Below are 25997 nucleotides of genomic sequence, written 5' to 3'. Positions count from 1 at the left end.
CGACCATCGGCGCAGAAGCCAGAGTCCAGGTCGCACCGCAGGGCCAGCCTTCAGCACTGCAACTAAAGCCGTTTTGAGATACTTCACCCTCCAGCCCTTTACCAAAAATGCACTGCCTTTCAAATGACACACAGTAACTGACAGGGTACTAATTTCTAATCCACACCAATGCAAAGGTAAAAACATGCTCACAGTGCAACTATCTAGGAGTATGACATGCATACTTCAGCCGAGCTAAGGCATTGTCACTTCCAGGGATGTTACAGTAACTCAGTCAAACACCAAGTGTTTATGACTCAACATACCCTAAAAAACACTCCAGGAAGTGGTGGGGTTTTGGTTTGGGCTTTTTTTTTTTTGTTTGTTTTTGTTTGTTTTTTAAAGATACAAAATCAGTCATACATATTCCAAAAGCCTGAAAGCCCTTGTAAACATCAGCCCAAACTTCTGAGGATTCAGGATTTGTCCCAGGATCCTCAGTAAAGCAAGGTGGCATCATCCTTCAAAGCAGGACAGTCAATTTCAAATGAAACTACCACAGAGCTCAAGGAACTTGAGAAATATCTGTATCTGATTCACTACAGGAAAGACAGCAGCACTGCATAACCAATAAAAAGGGTTTATAGGCAGACAGCAGGCTGAGGAAAGAGAAAAGAATGCTGATTTGCTTCTCAAGGAAGCTGACATTTTCTGCTTGAGCATAAATGAAAATCAAGTCCAATTCCATATAGCTTGCTTATTTTCTTTTATACAGATTTATTGGAAGAGTGGCTATAGATTAAGACAGCTTGATTATACCCAGAGATAAAACCAACCACAAATAAGGTATTTTACTGTCATACCATCAGGCTGAAATTTTGAATGCTGAGAATGCACTCCAAATTGAGCTCTTTTATTTGTTTTGGTTGAAAACTTCAGCTAAAGCAGTCTAACCATTTCCTTAAAACTCTTTCTCGGAAAAAGTTATTCTGCCCATGTTAAACATACCAGCAATTTTTCTCTGAAAAACTCTAACATACCCTGATTTGCAGTAGGACCCGAATTTTAGCTAAGGCATGCCCTTGCCAGCTTACCACAAATCAGCAAATGTAACTCTTTGCAAAGAGCGAAAGGGATTTTAATCTGCACATCCTCAGAAGAGGTTTCTTAGATTTTCGTAGCTAGATCATTCGAAAATTCTAACAAATATGCTTTTGTTTGAAGATGAGCAGGTCTTTCTCTGGTTCTGGTGCCTAAATCTCAGGCCAAAAGCACTGAAGCTGTCAGGGAACACTTCTAAGGCTCAGACAGCCTGAAGGAAGAAGGTGACAATTTCAAAACTGCAAAATGGGAAGCACAGGTCCAGAAGGCAGCAGAAGTGAAAAGGTTACTGAGAAAGGGAATCTGGAACTGGAGAAAAAGTGGAGGCTAGCAGGATGAGGAGACTTGTGCTAGCAGAAGTTAGGAGCAGGGAGTTAAGGACGAGTGCCAGCAGAAGGAGGCTAAGACTGAGTCACAATTTATTCAGCCAGAAGACTGGAGACTAAAAATTAGTGGGATAAGGCACAGAAAGTTGAAACAGAGGATCAAGGGCAATACACAAGAATAAATAGGGACTAGCAGGGTTTAGTGTGACAAGGAGCTAAGTAACAAGAACCAAACAGGAATAAGAAGCCCAGAGATAAAAAACAGATCTAGGAGCAAAAAAGGAGAAGACGAGGTGATGTAAGAGCAGAGAGGAGGAAGCCAGAATGACAGCTAGAAAACTGGGCAAAGTTAGAAAGGAGTAGGGAGAATTGGGTCTTATAAAGAGACTGGAATTAGAAGTTTGAGAAGAGGAACCTCAGACCAACTAGATAAAGAGCCTGTGGCTGGTATGAAGAGCCGGAGTTGAGAACATATCGGACACATACAGACTGAAGAGGAAGAAACAGACAGGAAAACATATAAACAAAGGAGAAGTCTTTGTTCTAAATCATACTCTTCCTGGAATAAAAGCAGAGATTCACCAGTTTTACCATTCCTTTGCTATTATTTAAATATGTTTGTGAAACTCATAGTCCAAGTATCCCATCTCCATGCAGCTCTTGCAATTTGTTACTGCCATACCACTCAAATAAGGGAAATCAGCTTGGAATGGTGCACTCTGACAGATGGCCATATGACAACATGATGTCTCATAACAAAATTAAAAGAAAAGGAAGTAAGCATAGCCTTGGAACTTGAACATAAAAGCTACTCTAAAAAACCTCAAAGGTTGCAAAGTCAAGACAAATGTGAGGAAAGGCCCAATTTAATGTAACCCACTTCTACATATTATATGGTAGACATATTATATCACATTTATTACAGACTAAACAGTATGATTATATACTAATTTTTGTACAGGACACTGCCTCTTCCATGCATGACACAGAACTGTTCTTGGGAATCAGTAATGATCGTTCAAGTAAATTTGTCTTCTGGAGGATCCTACTGCATTTGCTGAAGTAGAGTTAATGAGGAAGGTATATATGAAGAAAAAGGACAATATCTTGATTTTGATACCTGTGTTTGGAACATAGAAAATGATACATACTGTACCTAGTAACACAAGAACTCAAATTAAGCACCACAAACTATTGGGAACATTCACTGTAATTTTTTTTTTTTTTTCATGGTATTGAATAGGGCAGGTCACAAACCAGAAACAAATTACTGACAATTCTCTCAAATGTACCGTAAACCAAAAAGTTTGTTAGTGTTCATGAAACTTTTAGGCATGACAGAGATGAACATCTCAGAAAATTTCACAGTTCTACTTTCAGAACTGAGATGGAATCATATGCAGTAAGTAAAATACAGAATCAGTGAGGACAACATAGGTTCATGAATGAGTACCCTTTCATCCTACAGCCTTACGGAAAAAGATGTCAGTCTTTAATTGGGCGATTACTATCTTATAAGGATACATTCATAAAAGACCAAAATTAAATTTACATGGACACCCTTATTTCTGGCATTTTTTCTTGAGTGTGTGATTTTTGCAACCTGAATAATATCTCTTTAACACCTTATTAATATAAAATCAAGGATTCTCCATCTATACTGTGGTACTAGTAGTATTCCACTGCAATTTCATTAAAAACATTTCTATTAGAATAAAATGCAGTGCTCCAACAGGGTGGGATTTCACAGTGAGAGATGCAATGCAGTCATTCAGAAATGAGCATACCTACTTCAAACACTGTAACATTTGAAAAACACTGTAAAATAGGTGGTGAAACAAGCGAGCTGCTGTAGAAGCAGGATAACAGGAAACTTGCAATTATTTGCCAGAGTTGTAATCTTGAATCCTTACCCGCTTGTTATCAGACTAAGTTTTGTATGACAGAAGAAGCTAGAGAGGACTGGAATAGTGGGACATTATTCATTCTGAGCTGGGACTTTTTTTCCCCAAGAGTAAAATTTATCTCCATGAAAAACTTTCACTATTGTACACAAAACGTCAACTCACAACCCCAGGCTTATAGCTAGAGTTAATATCATCCAAACCATTAGCTTGCCCAATGACGAAAATTGGACCTACTCAAGGGACTGGCTGAAATGCTTCTAAGGAGGGAGAAGGAAGGTTGTGCTGGAAGTGGTAACTGATGATTCTACACTTTGCACTTGAAATCATTACTATGACTATCCACAGGAGTGTAACCCTGAAAGAGGAAATTCCTTTCTGGTTACTTGCACCCTTTTAACAAAGGGTTTCTATTTTTCGCAAGAAAAGACTGGTCAGCTCTCATATTGCCAAATTTCAGTCAGTGTAGCTGCATTCTCCAAAACCAGCCTTTTTCTGCACTTTCAGGTAGATTCTTTTTCATTACAAATTCCATCTTGTCCCAACACGTTATTGTACAGTGTTTATCTGATGCCATTTCTCACCATTTATATTATTGTATCTTGATAGTACGTGAGAAACTGAGAGGAAATAAATTTGTAAAGAACCTTGGTGTCATATGTTTTGAATAAACATGAAATATAGTTAGCATGTCATTTGTTCTTACCTGCATCGATGGCACATGGGTAATGGTATCGGAAGGAGCAGCCTTTGTTGTAGCAGCCTAAGGTGGCTCCCGGTTCCTGGCAATGGGAACACTTCTGAAAGGGAAACGAAGAAATGGCAATGAAGACTGCGATCATCTTTCCTAATACCTGTATTTTTCTGGGAATTTTATCAACCACATTCCAGCACAAATTTCTCAAGTATCACTATGTTAAGACTGTATCTTTCCGCACCATACAAAGAAATACCTTTTGAATAGACAACAACTTAAGCGCTTTCAAACAACAAACTTTTCAGCTGTGCTAACCAGGCAAGTGGTTCCAAATGTTCAAACCAACCATTCCAGAACGAGCTTGAAACACTTCTCAACTCCGTTTCACTGGCCTGTGTTTCAGTACCCAACAATGACATCAGTGTTAAAATTAGAAGAAAAGAGCTTTTTTGAATCTACAGCAGCTTTAAAATGAGAATTAGCATGACAAAGAATGATTTAGAAGATACCATTTGCGTAAAAGTAATTTGGTTACATAATTTTCATTATCACTAGCAGTCAAAGAAGATCAAGGCCAAGCTGAACATTTTTTCACAGGTGATCAAAAAAGACTTACTAGGAGCACGAAAAGATGCCATGAAGGGAAAACACCTCACCATCACAGAAATGGCACATCTCCAAAAGAAATGCCTGCAATGCTAGAAAGATGCTCATACATTTATTTTCAAATTAGTAAGACTCATCTGATGACCACATTCAATTTTCGTTACTTAAATCCTATTACCTCAACTGGTCAATGAAGTATTTAACCATATTATCAGACAGATATGAATGCAGCAGAATGAAAGCCACTCACCTATTTACTTTGTCCTAAATGACTTAAGGAAGTAGGCCTACCATGCATCTCATTCAGACAGCAACTTTATTTCTTGAATGTATACACTAAGTGATTTTCATTAACTAATCTAAGATTCTGATGAAAGCTGATTTCTGACAGGTTGACATTTTTCCCTTCTAAAAAGAAAACAAGGCACATCTGGCATAAACCACCAAAGGTTAAGAGACCATTACTATTTAAAAATTAAAACACAAATAGATTACTGACAGAAAAAGAAAAGATGACCTACAGTAACTTTCGAGTTATACTTAAGAAACACAGGAATTTTGGTTTTGCTGACAAACACAACCAATACCACAAGGCCTCATATAACTGGTACCATTCACCTTGAGTTTAGACTATAATACGTTGCCTTTGGTCACTGGCTGCACACAGAGAGATGATGACATGATCAAAAACTCTTTTTTCCATTGGAAAAGCTAGTGTCAAACTACATGTGCTCGATTAACACTATCAGCAAGCTACACCTGTACAGCACATAGAACAGATGTGCTCAAACCAGCAGTGCACCTGGCACTGGACAAAAGCATGGGTTTTGGTTTTTTTTTTGGTGTTGGTTTTTTTTTGTTTGTTTGTGTTTTTTTGTTTGGTTGGTTTTTTCCCTTTTTTTACAGTACAGGGAGGCTCATATGCCAAAACAGTCACATCAGCTAGACCACACTTCTTCACATCCCTGATTAACACACATGTGGCAGTGGAGGTCTGCAGAATAGATGTAACCAAAGATAACAGCCCCAGTGAAGATCCTTGCTCTGCATTGTAAACCGGGTTTTGATTACAGTATTTTAAAAAAAACTGAGAATATCTGACAGTCATTGCTCTTCCTACTAGTCATCTCTACATAGCATAGAATAAGTTTGTATTTAAATGATTGAATGAGGATGAAAGCAAAACTAGCTCTAGCCATAAACCAGGTGGCCCTCTTCAAATCAAAGCAGATGCAACCAACAGAAAAGCTTGTGAGACGTCAGTTCTCATGACATCTACAACTGCAGTCTTGAGTACTGCCTTCTCTTTTCGGTTATGTCAAGGCATCCTGAGCCTGATCTTCAATGCTCCTTACTAAATTCTGTCTATCTTCTAAGCAGTGAATGTGTATCATGACAAACTACTGCAGTATTTACGATGTAAGGGAAGTGTCCCCGGGGCCTAGAGACACCCAAGCAGCCTATTTTTTGCCGGTCAGAACACAAATGCTAGTTTCTAAAGATTAAAAAAAAAAAAATCTAAACCAATATTTAAATGCACACCAAAACATATGGACCTCTAGTGAAACTGCAATGTAATTCACTCTCTCATGGGAGTAAAACCAAATTTCATGTATAGAAAATGTCTTTTCCAGGCTATGAAGTCAACCCTAGAAGAATATTATGTACTGGCAACAATCCCAGATTCACCTATGCCAAGTATTCACAAAGTGCAGCTTGAGGAGTTCTGAACCAGGGCTCTTTACCTGCATGCTTTATTCTTGCGTTTAGATGTGGCTGACTGAGATTAATTATTCTAACATGACAGAACCCAAATTGACTATTCTTTTTGAACACAGATACGAATTTCTAGTTTTGTTCCTCAGAGGCATTCTGTCCTCCCCACTTTATCTCATCTTTGAAGTACCATCACACTGTTGCAACAGAAGAGGTCATTCTTCCCTGGAACACCATGTCCCCTACAGAGCAGTCAGTAAGAGCATAAGAACTACAGCAGTAGAGATTAAACTGCAGCTGTGTAAAGTATTTCTTAACACTAAAAAGGCATGAGAGTGTGCTGTGCAATACAACTGAAAACAAGAAGGCCCCCAGAAAAATTTTTGATACTTTTCCAAATGTTAATTTAGTCTTTGAACTTATTCTTTGTTGCATCTAGTGCGGTTCATCTTGCCATTCTGAAACTTGCAGCAGAAACACAACAGGCATTTTGACGCGCTCAGCTGAGAATGGGTACGGAATACTTTCAAATTGGCTCTAGTTAGGACTGATCAAACAGGAAAAGTGGGTAGTTAGGATGCCAGAGCATGAGCCTCAAGCCTTCATTTCCCTTTTTTTCAGTCTGCCAGACCAACTAGATTATTACCAAGGTTACCTGCAGCTACGCCCACACCAGCAATTCCCCAGTGGACTACAATACCATTGACTGCTCAAGGCAGAGATCATCTGCTGCTGCTGGCTCCCCTGCTGCTGAACAAGTCTCCATTCTGGCAGATGCTTCTGCTTTTCACAAGCCACTGACAGTCTAATGGCCCCATTTCTTCTACCTCCTGGGACCCCCGACCATCTGCTTCTTTCAGGGGAAGCTGGGGGAACTACATACACAATAACTACTCTTTTCTTTCGAGTTCTTCCTTCTTGATACACCACAGAGTGACTGAACAAAGCAGACACCCTACAAAAGCTGTATCGTTCTAAAACAACTTATGAGTCTATCACTTAATCTTTGAAGGAGACTATCATCATGTACTGCCACATGATTCCCAAATACATCCAGGTGTTTCTAGAAAGACAGAACAAAGTGATTAAAAAAATTCTGGATGGTCTCAGCCTTCTTTTAAGGCACAGCAGTAATGTCTTGCAAGAGATAAGATGCATAGTTCCTGCTAGTGCTTTTTGTGGCTTTGGTCAGAACCCTTATCCTTATATATTTATGTTTCAAAACAAAAAGAAAATAAAAGATGTACAACTAAAAAACATTCTAAACCCAAAATAAAAACATGGAACTTCACACAGGAAATGTGTGAATTGGGCTTTGTGACCACTAATCATTCTCTTTGGTCCATGAACAAATTTTCACCCAAACTCCACCATCCTGCAGCCATTCACCAGCAGATGGTAGCAGCCTGGTTGTCACTTGTAAAGGAATTATAGCATTCTTAACCAAAGAAACAGCACTCAAGCTTTCATGGGAAGAGAAACTCCTTTTGCTCAGTAAGCATCCTGCTTAACCTCCCCTGCTTGAAAGAGCTAAAGGCTGGTACTTGGAGTGTGCTCCCAATGGGAGGTGCCAATGGATAGTAATCATTGTCAGGCATCTAATCAACTCCTGGCTTAAATTAAAAAAGGAAAAAAGAGAGAAAGAAAAGAAGAAAAAAAAGACCACACAGTGAAGATTGATTCAGAGGTCCTATCTCCAACCATCCATCTCTGGTCACAAGGCACATATATCTCACTTAGAATAGGCTGGAGAGACTGAAAAGTGCCATTTAGAAGAGACACTCCATCCCTTGAACTAAATTATCAATAGTATTAAAGCCAGATACATTGTCTCTACCTCTTCATGCTATTAGCAGCCCATTTCTTCCTCGCTACAGCTCATCATTCTCTGTCTACCAAAATGAACTAACACCCAATCTGGAAGTGTGACTAGAAGGGGGACACCTACCACAGCAGCAGCAGAGCAGCTCCGATTCATTCAAAATGCTAGAACATCCACTAGCTATATTTCTTTTGCTTTAAGGGTTTTTTTTCCACTGCAATTTGTATTTCTTCATTACTACAACAGTAAACTCTTCTGAGTGCATGCTGCTCTAAATGTAATAAATAGGAGTGTGGGTTTTGGACCCCTTTTTTTGCCTCCCTCAGATTTGTACCCACATAGATGTTATAACATAAACATGTCCTGAGCTACCTACCTTCCTTCTCCCAATCAAGCACAAGCTCTTAGGCTTGTGAAAAGAAGTGCCCCAAGCTGCTCAAGTAAAACACACCCCTTAACATTTCCCCTCTTTGGCTCTGTACTGACAGAGATGGTGTCTTTGTCTAGGAGTAGTGGAATCCCACAGCGGACAGGGTTTTGCTGGTGGGAGGATGGAGGCCACAGGACTAGCCCTTCCAACATACTCTGGGCAGCAGCAGGAACAGTTGCTTAGAAGCAGAAACTAATTGCTTCTGCCTAACACTAATATAAGGTGTTTTCAGATTATTCCTCCACTACCTTTCTTGTGGAACAATTACCAAAGCAGTTTAAGCAAGGACATTCGCAACAGATGGCAACTGTATCATATTTTCTACTGTCTAGAATCCAAAGAGTCTTTTCTTGCTCATCGGTTGCTTCTTTCAGCTTGCTCACCTGCACCCCACACTCAGGCTTCATTCTAACTTCCTCTCTTCCAAGCACCAGTTTTTCCTTTGCTGTTTTCTTTCCTTTTCCTTTGCTTTGCTTTCTAGGTATCTCCTTGTTTTTGCCCTTCTTGTATACCAGTGTCAAGAATGCATAAACAGAATACAATGGAAAGCAACAACTGAAGGTTATTAAAAAAAGCAGGCAAAAAATTAAATATATGTGGCATTAATTATACAGGTACAGGTCTTCACTTTACATGTTATATGTATTTTTCATTCTCCTTTGTCTGTTTAAATTATAAGCTTTTAGGAAAATAATTGCTTCTGTATAATTGCACTGCACAAATGCAGATGTAAGATAACGAGGATTTCAGAGTCAGCTGCAATATTAGGAAGGAGGGCCTCCTGACTATTTCTGATTAAACAGTTGGCAGGCTAGGCAGAGGCTCAGATTTCATAGCCAGGCAAAAGGGCAACAGAAGCAGCAGGCAGCCGCATTCTCTCTCCTGGAAAGCGGGATGCAGAGAGATAACTTACTCCAACAAGCTACAAGGAAAACTAAAAAATATTTGTACTGCTTGCTCTAGGAGAAAGGAAGAAGTGATTTTGGAAGACTGCTGCAAAAAGGGACTGAGATGAAAAAAGAGCAGAGTGGGTGGACATTTTTAGGAAATAGGAGAGGAAAACAGCACTTTCACTCTGATGTGCAGGTACTGGTTAATGAAAAAAAATCTCCTATGTGAATGGGGCTACAGATAACAACCAGTACGGAAGGATACAGAATTACTAGTTTCCATTTCCTGTCAAACAGTTTAAGTTCTCCAAAAACCAGGCACAGAAGATCAGAAAAATGAACCCCACAATTAAAAAAAAAAGATATAAATGCTTTAAACTTGCATTACTAAAAAGTATCTCTTGCCAATTATGATATATTCCTGCAGCAAACAAATCAAGTAATAATAAAGGAAAATAATCACTGAAGTAAAATTGGGCAGCTGTCTTCAATTCAAGAAACTAAGGACAAATTTAGATTCCAAGATTTCAGCAAACAGACAGATCAATGATCTGGAAGATGCTATACTAATAAAGCAGCATTAGGAAACAGAGTAAAAAGTCGGAACTGCAGTGCTGCACGAGCTGCTGAAGCACAAAGGGAAGCTGCAGCTCAAAATGAATTGCATGGAAAAAGAAAAACAGAAGAAATTTAACAACTGAAAAAAGTCTTAAAAAAGAGAAATCCTATTCAATACATACAAAACTGATTAAAGTACAACAGAAGCACTTGAAATGAAGAAGAGAACATTCTAATTCCCTCAACTTAAAGGAAAAAGAGAAAGGAACAAGAACAGAAATAAATGGTTAGTTTTCACACGGAATGGTTTGCCAGCAAAAATTTCTAAGGTCCTATTGCAGACGCTTAAGTTATTCAACTGTACTAACAGAGACTCTCAAAAAGAGGGGTGAACAAAAAGGTGTGAAAACTTGCAAAGTCTGCAAAATTATCCAAAGTAGCCAGATCTCAAACTGATGGTAAAGAGCTGCAAAAAGATCTTACAATCTCTCATCTCAAAATGGAGATGAAAATTAATGTTGTGAAGTACACAGTGATACACATGGGGAAAATATTTTCACATATGCTTATACATGATGACAGACTCTAAATTAGTTTTTACTACTCATGGGAAAGTATTAGTAGTCATCCTGGACAGAAACATCATGCAGTCCCTACAACTGCAAAAAAAGACAGCCAGAACACAAGAAATTATTAGGAAAAGAAATCCATAATGAAGCTCAAATCTTCATTATGTCTATGTATTACTCTCGTAGTATCCTGACATCTTGAATATTCTGGTCACCCTCTCAATAAAGGAATACAACAGATCAGAAAAAAAAGACAGATTACAGAGATAACTAGGAACATAAAGAGCTTCCACATGAGAATAGACTAAGTCTTTTGGAAAAGAGGTAACTGAAGGAGGATCGAGATCTACAAAAATCACATATGGTGTGCATAAGGGGATGATTCTTAGCCATTTCCAAGAAGGAAGAGAAAATAACAGGTTTAAATTTAAAATAAATCAGTTTTTTTCACTCAACAAAAAAAATGAACTATAAAATTCATTGCCAAAGAATGCTGCACTGACTAAAAGATAAGTGAGTTCAAAAACGGATTAGACAAATTCATCAAGGATAGGTATGCCACTGCCTGTTAAACACAGTAAGGCAAACGAGACTTCTCTAAAGCTGTGACTACTGAAAGCAGGGAGAAAATATGCAAGTAGCACTCTCTACATGCCTGGTTTACTACACACCTCTGAAGATAACTGCTCCTGGCCATTGTTGGAGGCAGGACACCACAACAAAACACACTTCTGCACCTGTCTGGAATGGCAGTTCTTTTGCAGACCAAGAGATTTGATTGTGAAATTCCACAATGCACAACAAAAAACCCCCATGATTATTAAAAAGAACATAGGCACCCAGAAATTATATTGTTAGGTTACAAGTTTTTAAGACTTTTCAGTCTTACCTCCGTAACAGGAAGGCTGAGCTAAACTGTAACACTATATAAAAAGGCTGAAATTTGATCTAAGCCATAAATTCATGTTCACTACTCCGTACAAGCCTAAGTGTTTCATTCACTCGGTGGAGTGATCAAAGGCTTCAATGTGCACGACCATACTCTAGGAGACGAGACTGGTGAAAAGCTGAGAAAGTTATCTAGGAAGATGAACCCTCCCCGCCTCTCAAACAATGGAACCCAAATGAAATACGGGCGAGGCATAACTGAACCAGAATAGAGGTCAGATACTTCAAGAGTAAACTGATGGTTAACTACAACAGATTTAACAATATTGACAAAAAATAGTAACTTTAAATGGTAATGAAAAAGCATGTTTAATTTCAAATTAAGCAGGCTAAGTACACGCCTTTGTAGCCATTTCATATTTTAAAAGGAATATTAAAATAATACATAGACTACCAAGTCCAAGAAGACAAGAAATGTGTAAATCTTGTTTCCTTTGATGACAAAGAGCCACCCTGAATGAAACATTTCAGACAACCACTTACAAGTATAGGGATTTGAATTTGCTCAAGTATGCAAGTCTAGCAGAAAAATTATACAGTTTATGTTATCTTGGCTATTCATTTGGGGAATTAAATGTACAACAATAAGTGCAGTTTAGTTACGAAAAGGTCTGAAAGATAGAAGAGCAGACTTAAAAGAGAAAAAAGAAATTCAAATTTTCAAGCAGTGATTATGTGGTAAGGACATACAGAGTTGCAGGAACAGCATAGTCAAGTGAGAGCATTTACTCCAGTTGGATTTTCTGCCCGTACTAGATTTCTTTCCCGACCATCTTGGATACTGATTACGGGAAATATCCAAATATATGGTGAATTTCTATTTAGCACAAGGTTTACGAAGTGCAGTAGAAAACAACAGCAGGCAGTTGCCTTAAAATGAAGCAACATCACCACATAAGGGAAGAGTTTTTAGGTAAAATAAATAATTACGAAAAGCTCTCCCCTGTAAAGCAAAACCTTTGAACAGCAATGACTGGAGTGACATAAAAAGAAAAAACTGACATAAACAAGAAAATGCAATAAACTCAAGGAATTTGTTTTCAGAGGCAAACTGCATGACAGAACCATTTTTTTTTCTAGTCAAAGAAAAAAGGAGATTATGCTTAGTATTTACTAAAAGGCTCAAAGAAAAAAAAGGTTAGTTCATTAAGGACACAATTACTATGTTATTAGTGGCACTGGATTCAACAGAAACAAAACCTTTGTAAAGGCTTAAAAATAAGGAATGGCAAGACTGAGCCAGCAGTGTTGGGCAGAGTCCATCACAGTGACAGGCTAAGCGTATCCAATTGTTCAGCAGAAATCACAGACAAGGGCTTTGAAGAAATGTGTAAAGGAAAACAAAGGTAAATGTGCAGGGTTTTGAAAGTGAGGCACTTAATTTAGAAAATTATAAAATTAACCCGTATGTACTGATTGGAAGTAGATCATAAGTTCTTGAAGCTGAAAGACGAAAAAGCAGCAGGATGAAGACAGATAAAATAATGACGAGTAACTTATGTTTGAGGCATAAGAGGAAGCTAAGAGACGAATGTGAAAGAAGTAGGTATGCAAAAATGACCTGTTAGAAAAAAGATTTTTTTTCTAACAGTATTCCAAATGGACATTTACTCAATAATAAGAATGCCAATTCTTAGATTAAGGTCTGAAGAGCCGCTCCTATTGCACAGTCAAAATATATTCCACTGCAAGTAAGGATAGGTGAAAAAGGTGCAATGCTCATGTTACTGGAAAATGAACAACTTGTCTCTCTAGAAAAAGGATAGCAAATAAAAACACTGCTCAATAATGTTAAAGAGAGAATGACGAGAAGAACACAGCTCCTCCAGAAGGCTGCAGAAGCAGTAGTTGGAGGCAGAGCTGTAATGAGGAGTAGCAAAGTGCACACAAGTATTCCAGAAGGCACTGGTGGCTGCTGCTACCACCCAGGAAAAGCAGCCAAAGATGAGCAACAACAGCAGGTCAAACAAATCCAAGAGAAGAGGTAAAGGTGCAATGCTTGCAGAAGGAGAACTGCCTGCGAGTCAGTTCATCTCTCCTTAGTGATAAGCTGTCAGGTAACGCATCAGTGTTAAAAAAAAAATTGAAAAGAAGATACAAGCTCATGAACTACAGCAATAAATAATCAATGACAGTTGAGGAAAACTAAACAAATTAATAACACACACTGATGAAATTACCTCAGATACAGATGAGGTGCTCTATGTAAAATAATGTTTGCTGGCCAAAAAAATCTGAATAGGTTTAAAGAGGAATATGTTATTTCACTATTCAATAATCATCAGGAAAAACCTACAAACCATAATGATGTATGTGCTGCTTAAACTGCCCATTACAACAATAGGTACTTTGCATGAATTTTAAACTGAAATTATTCAAAAATATCTAGGGTCAGTAGGCTTGCCAGAGACACACAGCACAGGAAAACTTCATATGAGCTAGCAGCAGTTTAGAAGTGGCAGCAAATATAAATAGCAGCACAAGTCCAAGGCCGGATGGCATTCCAGCTGGATATTACAAAGCAGCTGAGATCGTGTCAGTAGTTTCCTTAAAGGACAGACTTAATATTGTTCTCATGGGGGAAAAAACTTCCTCTGTCTAAGGATTAAGGAGCTGTGCAGTTCTCCCCAGATCTGAAGGGAAAAAAACCCTAATTAAGATCTTTTGGGCTCAGAACACTGCTGAATCATGGTAAAGGCAATAATACTATCTATTTGCAAGCCACATCTTCAGTTTTGATAAATCTTGATCAATCTATACCAAGATAAAAAGGACTGTTATGAGCCATAAACTACTAGAAATAAGTCACTGTGTAAGATCAAAGAGAAAGAGATCTTTTTTCACCTAAGGCAGAAATTGAAGGATACAGGCCTTTTTGTTTTGTTTTTCATTTATTTTACACAGGCACACCCTCTTCTCACATCTTATTCCTCCATCTTCTGAAGGCTGTAGCCCAAAAGCAGAAGCGTAAGTCAGCAGTAACTCAGAACAGAAAATTCTTCTTGTGGCATTACCCTTGAAGCTATTTGTCCAGAAAACTGCATTTATTGGTAACTACTCAAAACTCCTGTTCCCCAGGAACTGCCTCTGCAGATTTCTCCTTAGAGGAATAGTACTGTGTGGCATCACTAAAGAATCATTGTTCTCCCCAATGATAATGTGTGACACTTCAAATAAGGAATAACTAGATTTAAGTATAGGAGTTAAGGCTGCATTAAAGCCTCGTAAAATAGTTTTACATACCTATAATGTGGGTACTGGAATTTTTCTAATCTGACCTAAACAATTCCCAAATTAACATTTTAAAAAAAAAGCGTTGGTTTTCTGGAAAGCACTGGTTATGCGTTGTGTCAACTTTCAAATCTTAGTGATTAAATTCAACTGGAAGAGTTATTCCCCCAGAAAACACTTAACAATTAAACATAATAATGATTTTATATATGGTACCAGTACATTCAAGTAAGGTTCTTCAGCATTTTAACTTTCTACAAGAACAGAGAAAGCTAACATCAGATGAACACATAACAAAACATTTATCATTGTCTTTGGTGGACTTGACTCTAAATATACGTGAACAACCTTTAAACTTAGCTTCCTCCTATTACATCTATGCAACTATAACATGCAACCTTACATCAGCTCCCTAATCTTCCAATTTAATTAAGAACATCTGACAATTTAAACACATACGTTACTTTCAATTTTCAAAGCACCCTACAAATTTGTCTTAATGGTCACAAAGTAAGTGGTTTTAAAGCCTACTTTACAGAGCAATAAAATGACTTGTCAAAGGCCACGTCTGGAATTTTTGACAGTGCAGGCAAGAAGTCTGAAAAGTTCACAGCTCTCAAACCTGAACTCAAGTATATAAAATTGCCTTTCTCTCCCATCCCTATCCTCCTTTAAGTTTCACATTGAGCAGCAGTGTCCTTTAGAGAAAGTCCCTATTTCAGAGATTCATGCCAGGACACCCTCCTCCATCTTCCCCTCCCTTAGCATTAAGTCTTTTATGAAGCTGGACAGTCTCCTTTAATCATCCATAAGTTTCTGAAACTTAGCAAGCCTGAGTTGTCAGTAAGAATAAAGGAGTCAATTGCAGCTTTTCTTGCACCTCCTACAGTAGTATAGTGCAAAGTACCAACAAAACCACATTTTGTGACATGATAAGCCACGAGAAAAAAACAAACATACAACTGAGTTAGAACTACGGGACCTAACCATAAATCAAAAGAAAACATGCAAGGAACAAGAAACAGAAAAAAAAAAAAAATCATTAGTAAGTGAAGACTGCACAACCAGTTTTTAACATCAACCTTTAACATTTTCCCAAACAGAAGCAAAGCTTAGGACACCGACAACAATCAGATGGTTGAGATAAGACTTAAGTGTATCTATGGTACCATCGGTTGTGCAACCAGACCTCAGGAAGACACAGGCGATCTATTTTTACCACCAGTAGCTCAGGTACTGACAAACAACGCAGCTGCAGCAAGCAGAGCCCTAGGTAGGCTTTGCCACTCACCACGGTCTTTGTGTCTTGACTAGGGTTGGTATTTTACCTTAAGTCCTATGCTGTTATGTCTGCTCTTACCAACAGTTCAGCAAGTCTAAAGACAACTTAAGTAGATCTACATAATTAAAGTCACACCCTGAGCACTGCTAGAATTTCTCAAAAGAAACTACAGCTATTTTAGTCTTCTTAACTGAAGGGAAAGCCTGTTTTAGCTTACTCTGGCTGGCAAATTAGGCCAGAGGAGGGGATGGAGCACCCGATCCCTAGTGCTTCTAGATATAATAATAATAATAATAATAGCAGCACCACCACCCTACCTTTTCATATGTCTATAGACAACTAGATGGTTGCACTTGACATCAGTAATAAATGCTGCAAAGAGAACCACCGTAGACAAATTTTAAAATGTACCTTTTATTGAATTTTCTAGTTTGTGTAATTAGTAATACTGTTCTGGAAAAACTTTCTATCTGAAGTCACGGTCTTGACCAGTCTACTCCCTTCCAGACCATTTTAAGACATCAGTTTGTACTTGTACAACCTGCTGCCCCCTCCTATCCCTAGCTGGAACATTTCCCTGTATCAGTACTGATACTAAAGTTGAGAAAGCTGGTCCAGCCAAAAAATTAGCTTGATAAAAAAATGAGGGGGGTGGGAGGAGGGGGAGGAGAATTTGCTGGCCAGATCAGCTACCTGACTTGGTTCAGTCACAGAGCAGTAGTGCTGGCAGAAGGGGAGGTGTGGGGGAGAAGAATGGCTTCTAACAACCCTAACTTAGCCTAGATGAAATTACCACCATATTTCATCTTCACAACAGACTCCTCAGTGAAACAGAAGTAGCTTACAATGGACACTCTTCCCTCTTTTGTACCTTTAAGAACAAAGGAGCCTTGACCTTTTGCTATATTCCTATCTCCCTCTACCCTCATCTTATTCCACTTCCCCCAGCTCTTGCCCCGCACTCATCTCTCCCCTAATTTACCCCACTGTGGCACAAAGCAATCAAGGACTGCTATCACAGTTAAAAACGGGAATTTCATCAAGTTCAAGGGGGGATTCTGAAAAAAAGAGTTTAGTTGTGGCAAGGAGTGGGATAAGACTATGAAAACCAGCGTTACTGTGAGAGCAACTCAGAACTTCAAAAGGCCCTTTGAGGAAGACGATTGTTTTTGGTAACTCCCTACATGAGGGCTTATCCACAGCCAGTCTCCGTGCCCTATGTCCAGGCTGTACTGTTTTGGCCATTTGCTCCATTTCCCATTCCTATCTCCTCTCCTGCCTCAACACTACAGCAGGAACAAGTTCTTGAGGGCAACTAACATGAGAATTCCCATCCCCGTATTCCCCAAACAACTTTGTGCCCACATCTCCCGCTACATACCTTCTCAACATGGCTCAAGCCACTTATGCTCGCCCATAGCTTTAGCAATGCAAGACTGCTGTTAAATGCTAATTGCTTACTAATGAAAACTAATCATCATGCAATTAAACTTTAATTGCTAAACAGCTGGCTGAGAGCCAATCCGTAACAATGAAGGTTCATTAATAACTTTTTTCCAAAGTGTGCTATGCATGAAGACTATCCTATACTTCACACAGAGTCCAGCTAAGTGTATGAAATTGTTTGAAAAATATTTCCTCTGCCAAGAAAGCAAGAAAAACTACCCAGAGCACAACAGCGTAAGAGTAGCATAGTTTAGATTAGCTGAAAAGGATGGTTTTAAGATTCAGGAAACCCAAACTCCATTCCTAGCTTCTTCCACAACCCTCAGGCAAAAAGTACAGCACAGACAGAACCTCTTTTCTTCAATTCTTGTATCTGCAGAGTAACATTCCTCAAGGCAAAAAACCCTGAGTTTTAATTTTGCTGTAGTTTCTAAAATTATTACATGAATACTCATCACCCTTCAGTATTATTTTTACTCATCTTTCTTAATCTAGGGAAATTAATCTCTTTTAGAACATATTTCTCTAATTAAAAAAAAGATATTGGGGTTATATAACTAGGTTTATAATGAGCAGATAGATGAAAATTTACTTTTGAAAAGAAAAAAGTTTAAAAACTGCTTTTGATATTCTATTTTTAAAAAATCTCACACCATCAGTAAGTATCTCAGTTTTGCCTGCATTTTTCCTACCCCAGTCTGGCTACTGCACAAAGCACCATGCTTATATAGCTTTTATGAATTTGGTTTGCATTGCAGCATTTGAAGAGCTTTTCTTTATTATGAATGGTAGAAGATTAGTATAGTTGAAGCATTACTTTTGCTTATTCAGTGATCAAAGGATTCAGGATAATGTTTATTTTAAAAATAAAATAGAGAAACTGTAATTTTTTTATTTAAAAAGCCTTACAAAAGATAGCATGTAATTCTAATAATCCATACAATATTATATAACAGAAAGTAATGAATTCTTACCTCCAGAAATTAACCTCTTATCAAACTGAACAAGCAAAGAAAGAGTAAGTAGTAATATTTTTTTCAAAATCAAGGAAAACATATTTTAAGGTTTGCATTTTTGCCCAGATGTAATCAAATATAGGCCATTTTAAACACAGAGATGTGGAGCATAACAAACTTCTGAAGTTCCTGAATGTCCTTCTACACTTATTTGTTAGTAGCATTCTTCTAATGAAGTTATGGGGATACAGTTCAAGTGACTACCATCTGGATTTCACAGAATCACACAGAATCACTACGGTTGGAAAAGACCTGTAAGATCATCAAGTCCAACCAAAAAAAAAAAAAAAAAAAAGGCAAGCCAACCACCACACAACAACAACAAGGCACAACACACCAAAAACCAACCCACCCAACACCACACAGCACCATGTCCATCAAGCTACATCCCACAATGCCACAGCCACACGCTCCTTGAATACCTCCAGGGAGGGTGACTCTATTTAGTTTAAGTTAAAAGAGTTAGCTCGGTTTACATTAACAAAACAAAATACAAACAGTGCAACAACCCTCCTCCCCAATTTTGGGGAATCTTAACAACCTTTTTGCCAGCACAGCTTAAAAAGATTCAAGCTAAATGGCACATAAAATGGATTGTATTCACTCGTTATTGAGAATTTGGCGAGAGTTTGGCATCTCTACAGTAACAGGCAACTTAAACCTTACAAAAAGGATTGTGTGAGCTTGTGGATAGCCAGACAAAAAGCTCTAAAGCTTTATTTAGAAATCTCCTGCACAGAGAAGGCCCCATTCACATTTGGAAGAGTGTCTTCGAAATTAAAGTTACTTAAATGTATTTTTAAACAAAAATTGTACATAGATTTTGAGGATCCCTGATGCTTTTATAAAAAGGCCACAACTGTGGAATGAACAAGCTCCTTTTTACATACAAGTTTCCAGTGCTCCTGGCTACACAACTAATGTAAGTGGTTAAACATCTTATTCTTTCCCAATGCTCTATTGTCAGTAAATCTATTTGCTGCTTTCCTCACTCCACATGCATATGGGTTTATATTTTACTGTTTGTCTAGCAAGCGCAGACATAATGCCCATACTTTGGGATAAGCTAATGGCAAAGGAGTCTGCTAATAAGGAGGCACAAAAATTACTTCCCTGCCTACCCTTCATCTTCTCTCTGCCCCCATACAAAAGGTCAATACTGGAGAAGTCTTTCTTCGTTTCCCAATATCATCTTTATGTTTGAGACCTCAATTAAACTGTTCTGTACTTCCTGCCATCTACAATCCATGATCACCAATACACTGCACCAGTTTTACCTGATTTCTACTCACAATAAAGCCAAGGAAAGCCAACTTCATTTCACAAATGTAATTAATGGCTTCCAGTCACTCAAGACATTGAAATATATGCATCAGGAATGTAGATGTGGATTCTGTATGCTCACCTCTTCCACGTTTGAGGCTTGTGATACCAATTTACAGAGCTGCTGTGAGCTACAAAGTGCTGTAGCTGTAGTCATTCACGCTTCTAGGTCCCTAACAGAGGAAGGCAATGAACTGAGATGCAACAGGGCCTCCTACCAGGTTCTCATCTCTGTTGTGGCACACTCTTACAGACCAGGAGTCATGACAGCACAGAGAGTTTCAGTAGCACAGCTGATGGCAATGCATTTCTGAGAAAACTGAATCTGAAGTTCATTATTCAGCCTGTCTTTCAGAATTTCTTCTCCACCCAAAATTTCATGCCTCCTTATTTTTGTAACACTGCGGAAGAATAGTAAAGATCCTGCCATCTCCTGAGGAATGAAAACAATTGTTAAACTAATTGTACTAAGGACTATCTTCAAGAAAGAACACATTTCCAGCTCAGGCAACTAGGTGTTTGGACACAGTCTGTCCATGAAAACCAAGAACTCAACCACTTTAAGGATAATTGTCGAAGGTGCCTCAAGATTCTGTGGCACTCCTCACTTGACAGGTTAAAGCATACTAAAAGCTGTTGCCAGAGATAAAAATAAGCAGACAATGTTCTCAATACGCTCTTTTTTCAACCACTGCTAACAGGCAGTTTTTAAATTTGTTACTGGTTTCCCTTTCCCCACAGTAAAAAATTAACTAGAGTGTCACTTCTTCCTACTCTGGAAATTTCTCCCTGCTATTTACAGGTCTGGGTGTAAGAAACACAGGTTTTCCTTCCTATGTTTGTCAGGCATGTGGTCTTTGAAGCAGCAGATTATTATTTCAGCTGAACCCTGACCTTATGCAGAACTTCACCTGAGCGGCTTTTTGTAGAGAAAAAATAAAAAAAATGCCAAGTTCTGCACATTTTTCTTCTCTAAAAAGAAGAATAATGAATAAAAGGTCAGCATTCATCTCCCAGCACTTAGAAACAGTAACACTATGGGCCTAAAACACTTTCAAGTGGTGGTGTCACCTACGCACCATTTTGTGTTACGGCTACCTTGATCTAATGGTTATAATTACCAGTGGAGAGGGCCCTCCCTGTCAGACATAGCAAACATGGTTCAGAGAGTAAGTGGATTCAGATGGCTGATCTGGCACAAAGATCCCCCACTCCAAGCTGGTCTTCTGATGGATTAGCTAGCTAAAAATCAACCCACTGTGCAAATGCACAGTTGGTAGATCTAGCACAAGGGAAAACAGTGGGAGCAAGCAGCTTGCAAAGAGGATGAAGTAGGATCACCCCTCTTGACAGTAACTCACTCCCAGCCTGGCTTAGGGATAACAAAGCACACCTGTGCCAAAAGAGACATTCAGAATAAAGTGACACCTTCAAACTCACGGTGCTACACTACTCAGATTTCTGGGGCTAGAAACTGTTCTGCTTTGTTTTGCCAGAGGTAGCTAACCTTCCACAATTTTCTCAGGTCATACTGAATCCCTAGCTTAAGCATTTGATTAGCCACACAGTTAGGAACCTTTTAAAAGCAATTACTTACAGCATGTAGGAGCATTTTTGTTAGGCACTGATTTCCCAAATCTGAGAATATACATAGCGTAATTCCTAGCGATCCTTCTAGGCACCTTTCTTTACCCAATTTACAGCTAGGGTCCAGAATGGTAGAGGTAAACAAAAGAAAATGGTTCTATGAAAGCAACAGAGTAAACAAAGTATTATAGATAGGTAATCCTTATTTCCTCTATGGTACAGATTTCCACAGTAAGATACACGGGGAGATCAACTAGCAGGAGTCTGAAGTGGTCAAGGACAACTTTTCTGTGTGAAACCAGAAGCTGTTCTCTGTGAAATCTGGATAGCATATGTAATGTAAACCTACCTCCAGCCCTACAAAGTAACAAAGGCACACTCAACATGGGCAGTGACACCCTTCTGGCCTAACAGTAATGAAAAATTAAAATATCTAAGTATCAGTTTGCAAAGAAAGAGACATGCATTTAGGTTCTGAACTTCTGTGAGCCCATATGTGGATTTTAAGAACTTTCTCCAAAGTCAGTCTGACTTTCTGAACAGGCTTGTTAACAGTCCTAAAGCAGGTAGATTTCTTGTCTTCAGGTAAGCAGCAGGCTTTGAAAGATAATCCATGGAGAGTCGGACAAAAAATTCCAGATTGGCAAGAGAAAGCCCAGAATCTCCTTCTATTATACTATAGATGATGGGCAGATTTTACCCTTCACAGCTTGTTACTCTTAAATTCTCCTGACTGAAACCCAAGATGATCCTTTCAATAAGAAGCAACAAAAGAAACAGATTCCAAGGACTTCTTTCCATATATAAGGATTAAAAGATTTCTCAAGCTGGGAACAAAGCAGAGATTGATGAGAAAAGCATTAAATTCTTTAGACCTTTTAAAAGAGATCTTTAAAAGGGAGATAAATGAGTTTTCCTTTCACAGAGCACTGGCAGCAGAAACAAGAGTTAGATTTACCTTCAGCAAGGTCAATTCTGATGGGGGCGGGGGAGGAAATACCCAAAACCAAACAAAAAAAACCCAGAAGTAATACCTGTGCTAGGCCAGAGCCTCTGCCTTGGAAAAGAAGTGTTTTATAAAAAAAATTCCAAGAAACAGCATAGGACCTCCTAGTGAATAGCTTTTTAGAAAACAACAGTAGCACTATCTTGTCAGATTCTGCAACTCAACACAAAGAATGTTCTCTGCATTGTTCTTCTCTTCACTTACAGCTTCTTAAATTTAATATTGAGAATAAAGACCATCAATTCTTTTGAACATTGAATCTGCTGACAACTATCAAAGTGACTTTATAATTTTGCCAGTTTCAAAAGTAACCAAGATTTCATCTTGCATGAAAATTAGTTTCTCATGAATAGGAAAATGATGATAAGATAAACAAGGTAGGAAACTGTTTCCTTAAAGGTATTTATAGCAAACTGCATGCAACTGTTAAGTTTTCCAAATCTATAAATGCAAAGAAAAGGTGGACATGACTGTGAGAGACCAAAAAATTTCCAGAGGAAGAATATGGATGTATTTTCAAACCTGCTGCAGGAATACCTGCTGTAAGATTCCCAGTGTCATAAGGCAGAGATCTTACGCCAATCACTTATAATCTGCTTTACCTAGTCCAAAACATGGCTGCCTTCATTATTTGAAAGAAAGCATTCTAAAGGCAACAGTATCATCCAGCTCTATGGAGACGGCATTTTTTCAGTTCAAGATTCAAAAATGTCCAACTGCAAGGAGGCCAGTTAGCACCCTTACTGTGGTTTAACAAGCAGTTTAAAAGAGAAAGACTACTTGGCAGGTAGGTCCAACTGCTGGGGTATCTACTTTGAACCTCAAATTAAGGAGAAGGATTAAGCCATTATAATCCAATGAATTGGGCTACTTCAGAAGCAGCTATTCACATTCCCAGAATCAAGAAGCCCTCTAGAGTGGCCAGAGCAAGAGGAACACCTTTCTGCCTTCGAGAAAGGCAGATTCTAGCACTTTGGAAACCAGTTGGATTGCTGCTTAGAAGACAATACATTCACACCATTTTCAGTCTAGGGTGAAATCAGACTTTAAGGAAGGCTTAAAGCTCAGGAGAGTCACTTCACAGTTTGATGAACCTTTTTAAGTTCATACCTTCTCATCTCAAATTCTTCTAGAGCATCTGGTACAAGTCGATTTTTGAGCAACCTCACATACGTTCTAAGCCTTTCTTGAGATTGACTATGGGGCTGTTCTCAAAAAACTGCAGTAAGACACAGACATTTATTCACATAAGGAACAGAAAACTTAACATAGCAAGAAAAATCCTTCAAATTCCTTCTTGATTCTAGATGACAAACGAGAAACAGAGGTGTTTGAAAAAAAGTTATTTTAAGCTCCCATGTGAGGAAAAAAACCCAGGTGAGTGTGTTAGAAGAAATGCAGGGCAGGTGACTTATGCCAGTACCTCTACATCATGGTTTGATGGTTTATAGCCTTTGACTAGAAGTTTAAGTTTCTTCTTTCTATGCTAGGATGCTGCATAAGCAACAACAATAGAGCCAGATCTCTCAAGAAGAAATATTTCAACTCACTTAATGTTATGGATTCAGTTTAAATTTGGTGCGCATTTGCCCTCTGTGGGTATTACAAACAGTTTACATAGATTTTGAACTATGGCAGTATTTCATTTGCACAGAATGCATTACATACACTAAATCATTTACTTCCAGGCTCATGATCCTTCATATGCCATAAACTAATGCCTTACCTTACCCTAGACCAAATTTAAGACCTAGATTCCTATATGTTTGTGCACACACCTGTCTAATTTCTCCTACCAGCAAGCAGCTACATGGTTTGCACATCTGCTTTTCCAGGACAGTAACACTGATGAACTGCATGTCAGAGGGAACAAAAAGAAAATGCACTTGCAAAGTAAGGAAGAGGTAAAGAAAGAGCATATGCAACAAGCATAGGAAGTCAGCTGCCTGAGCCAGAAGGCTACCCTCAGGCAGTGGGGCAAAAGAGTCTAGTTCAACAGAGCCTTTCCACTGCCTGGGGATGGCTTCTGGCAGGTACGCCTCTGAATACCCTGACTGCCATCTTCGTGCTGCAAGTAACCCTCTCCTAATGAAGGGGGGAGGATGTACTGCTTCCAGAGAATACAGGACTACAATTTGCTAAAACAGGATAAAAAGCTTAAGGAAAAACTAATGCTAGGGGAAAAACTATTCCATTATTTGTGACAGAGATGAAAGAGAAAGATGGGTTACTCTTACGGACATAATGCAGAAGAGCCCAGCATTCAGCTAGGACATCTGTTAGTGTTTGTGTAAGACATAACAAAACAAAGCACATACAAGAAAACAGTCCCTGGCCCCTGAAACTTCAGTCTTATAACTAGATTAAAAACGGACCCAGACAGAACAGTTGAGAGCATTGAAAGGCTACGTATTACTTCTCATACACAGAGAGTAAGCAGTATTTCTTACAGCCTTAAATAGAAGGATCAGGAAGAAATAATTTTAAAATCAAATGAGGAGATTGTGAATCTGAGTGACAAGACAGTCAGAACAAGATGGCAGAAGATGGATTAAGGATGATGTAGATTAAAAGCCACATTGTGAAGTGAGAGTCTGAGAACTCACTGTGAATTCAAGAACAATTTTTAAGTCTTTGGCAGAAGAACATGAACCTGGAGCAAAAAGGAAGCTCTAGAAGACTCTGGAAAAAAAGTGTCTGGGTTACCAAAAGCAACCCAAAGGCATGGTATTCCAGGATAAAGGGAAGGAAAGCACAAGCAGAACTTCAGTGAACCCCACGCAAAAAGCTGGGAGTAATGAACAACAGCCTCTGCAAAAAATAGTGGAAAGAAAGGAGGCAATCAAAAGAGGACACAGATGGGAAACAACAGTGGAACAACACTTCAAGAGTAGCACAGCTGATAGTGACAAATGTAGCTGACAGGGTAAGGAAAATGAAGTACTGGATCTCAACCTTAGCTAGGAAGAGATCACTGTAAACACTCATTACAATTGTAGTAGAGCACAATCGAAGCCGCAGTGGAGGACAAGAGCCCCAGACAACGCACTCAAAGAATTTTGAGATGAAAAAAGGGAAAGGAAATTAAGAGGTAGTTGCAAAGGCAAGAGGGGCCACAGGCATTTTGTACATGTCTTTTTAAAATGGGAAACACTCATGTCTACAGGTACTGTGAGGGGAAAACAGCTAAGAGTTGAGCAAGTGATTAAAGGAAAGAGGTAGAGAGAAAGGACACAAGGTTCAAGGGAGATAAGGAGATGTTCTTGTATGGTACCATAAGGGCAGATGAAAGGGTTAAGAAGAGGAGGAAAAAAATTCTGTATGTGACAAGGAGATGATCATAACAGTTGCAAGGAAGTCATAAGGGGTAGGCCAAAGTACATTCAGTCAGAAAGTCATCAAGATCCCATGCAGAGAAAGAACTAGATGTCAAGCCACATGCAAAACCCATATAAAAAAAAATATAATGTGGGTAATGAGCTACTATTTGTCAAGTTTGATTAGAGCCTATCAGCATAGCATGTTTCTGCCAGTCATACCCCTTTTGCAGGTACAGGAAC

The 25997-nt window shown here is 38.7% G+C and overlaps 1 protein-coding gene across 1 annotated transcript in view; it reads right to left on the bottom strand.

Moving 5' to 3' along the window:
* TCF20 (transcription factor 20) overlaps positions 1-25997 on the bottom strand; it is a 129657-nt gene that overhangs the window by 10075 nt on the left and 93585 nt on the right. Inside the window, exon 4 of the mRNA XM_059816898.1 lies at positions 4017-4110. Coding sequence (XP_059672881.1) covers positions 4017-4110 — 94 coding nt within the window. The remainder of the gene's footprint in view (positions 1-4016; positions 4111-25997) is intronic.

The sequence above is a fragment of the Gavia stellata genome, chromosome 4 (genome assembly GCF_030936135.1).
Source record: "Gavia stellata isolate bGavSte3 chromosome 4, bGavSte3.hap2, whole genome shotgun sequence".
NCBI lineage: Eukaryota > Metazoa > Chordata > Aves > Gaviiformes > Gaviidae > Gavia > Gavia stellata.
Note: the sequence above shows the minus strand (reverse complement) of the source record. Positions and strands in the feature narration are given on the sequence as shown.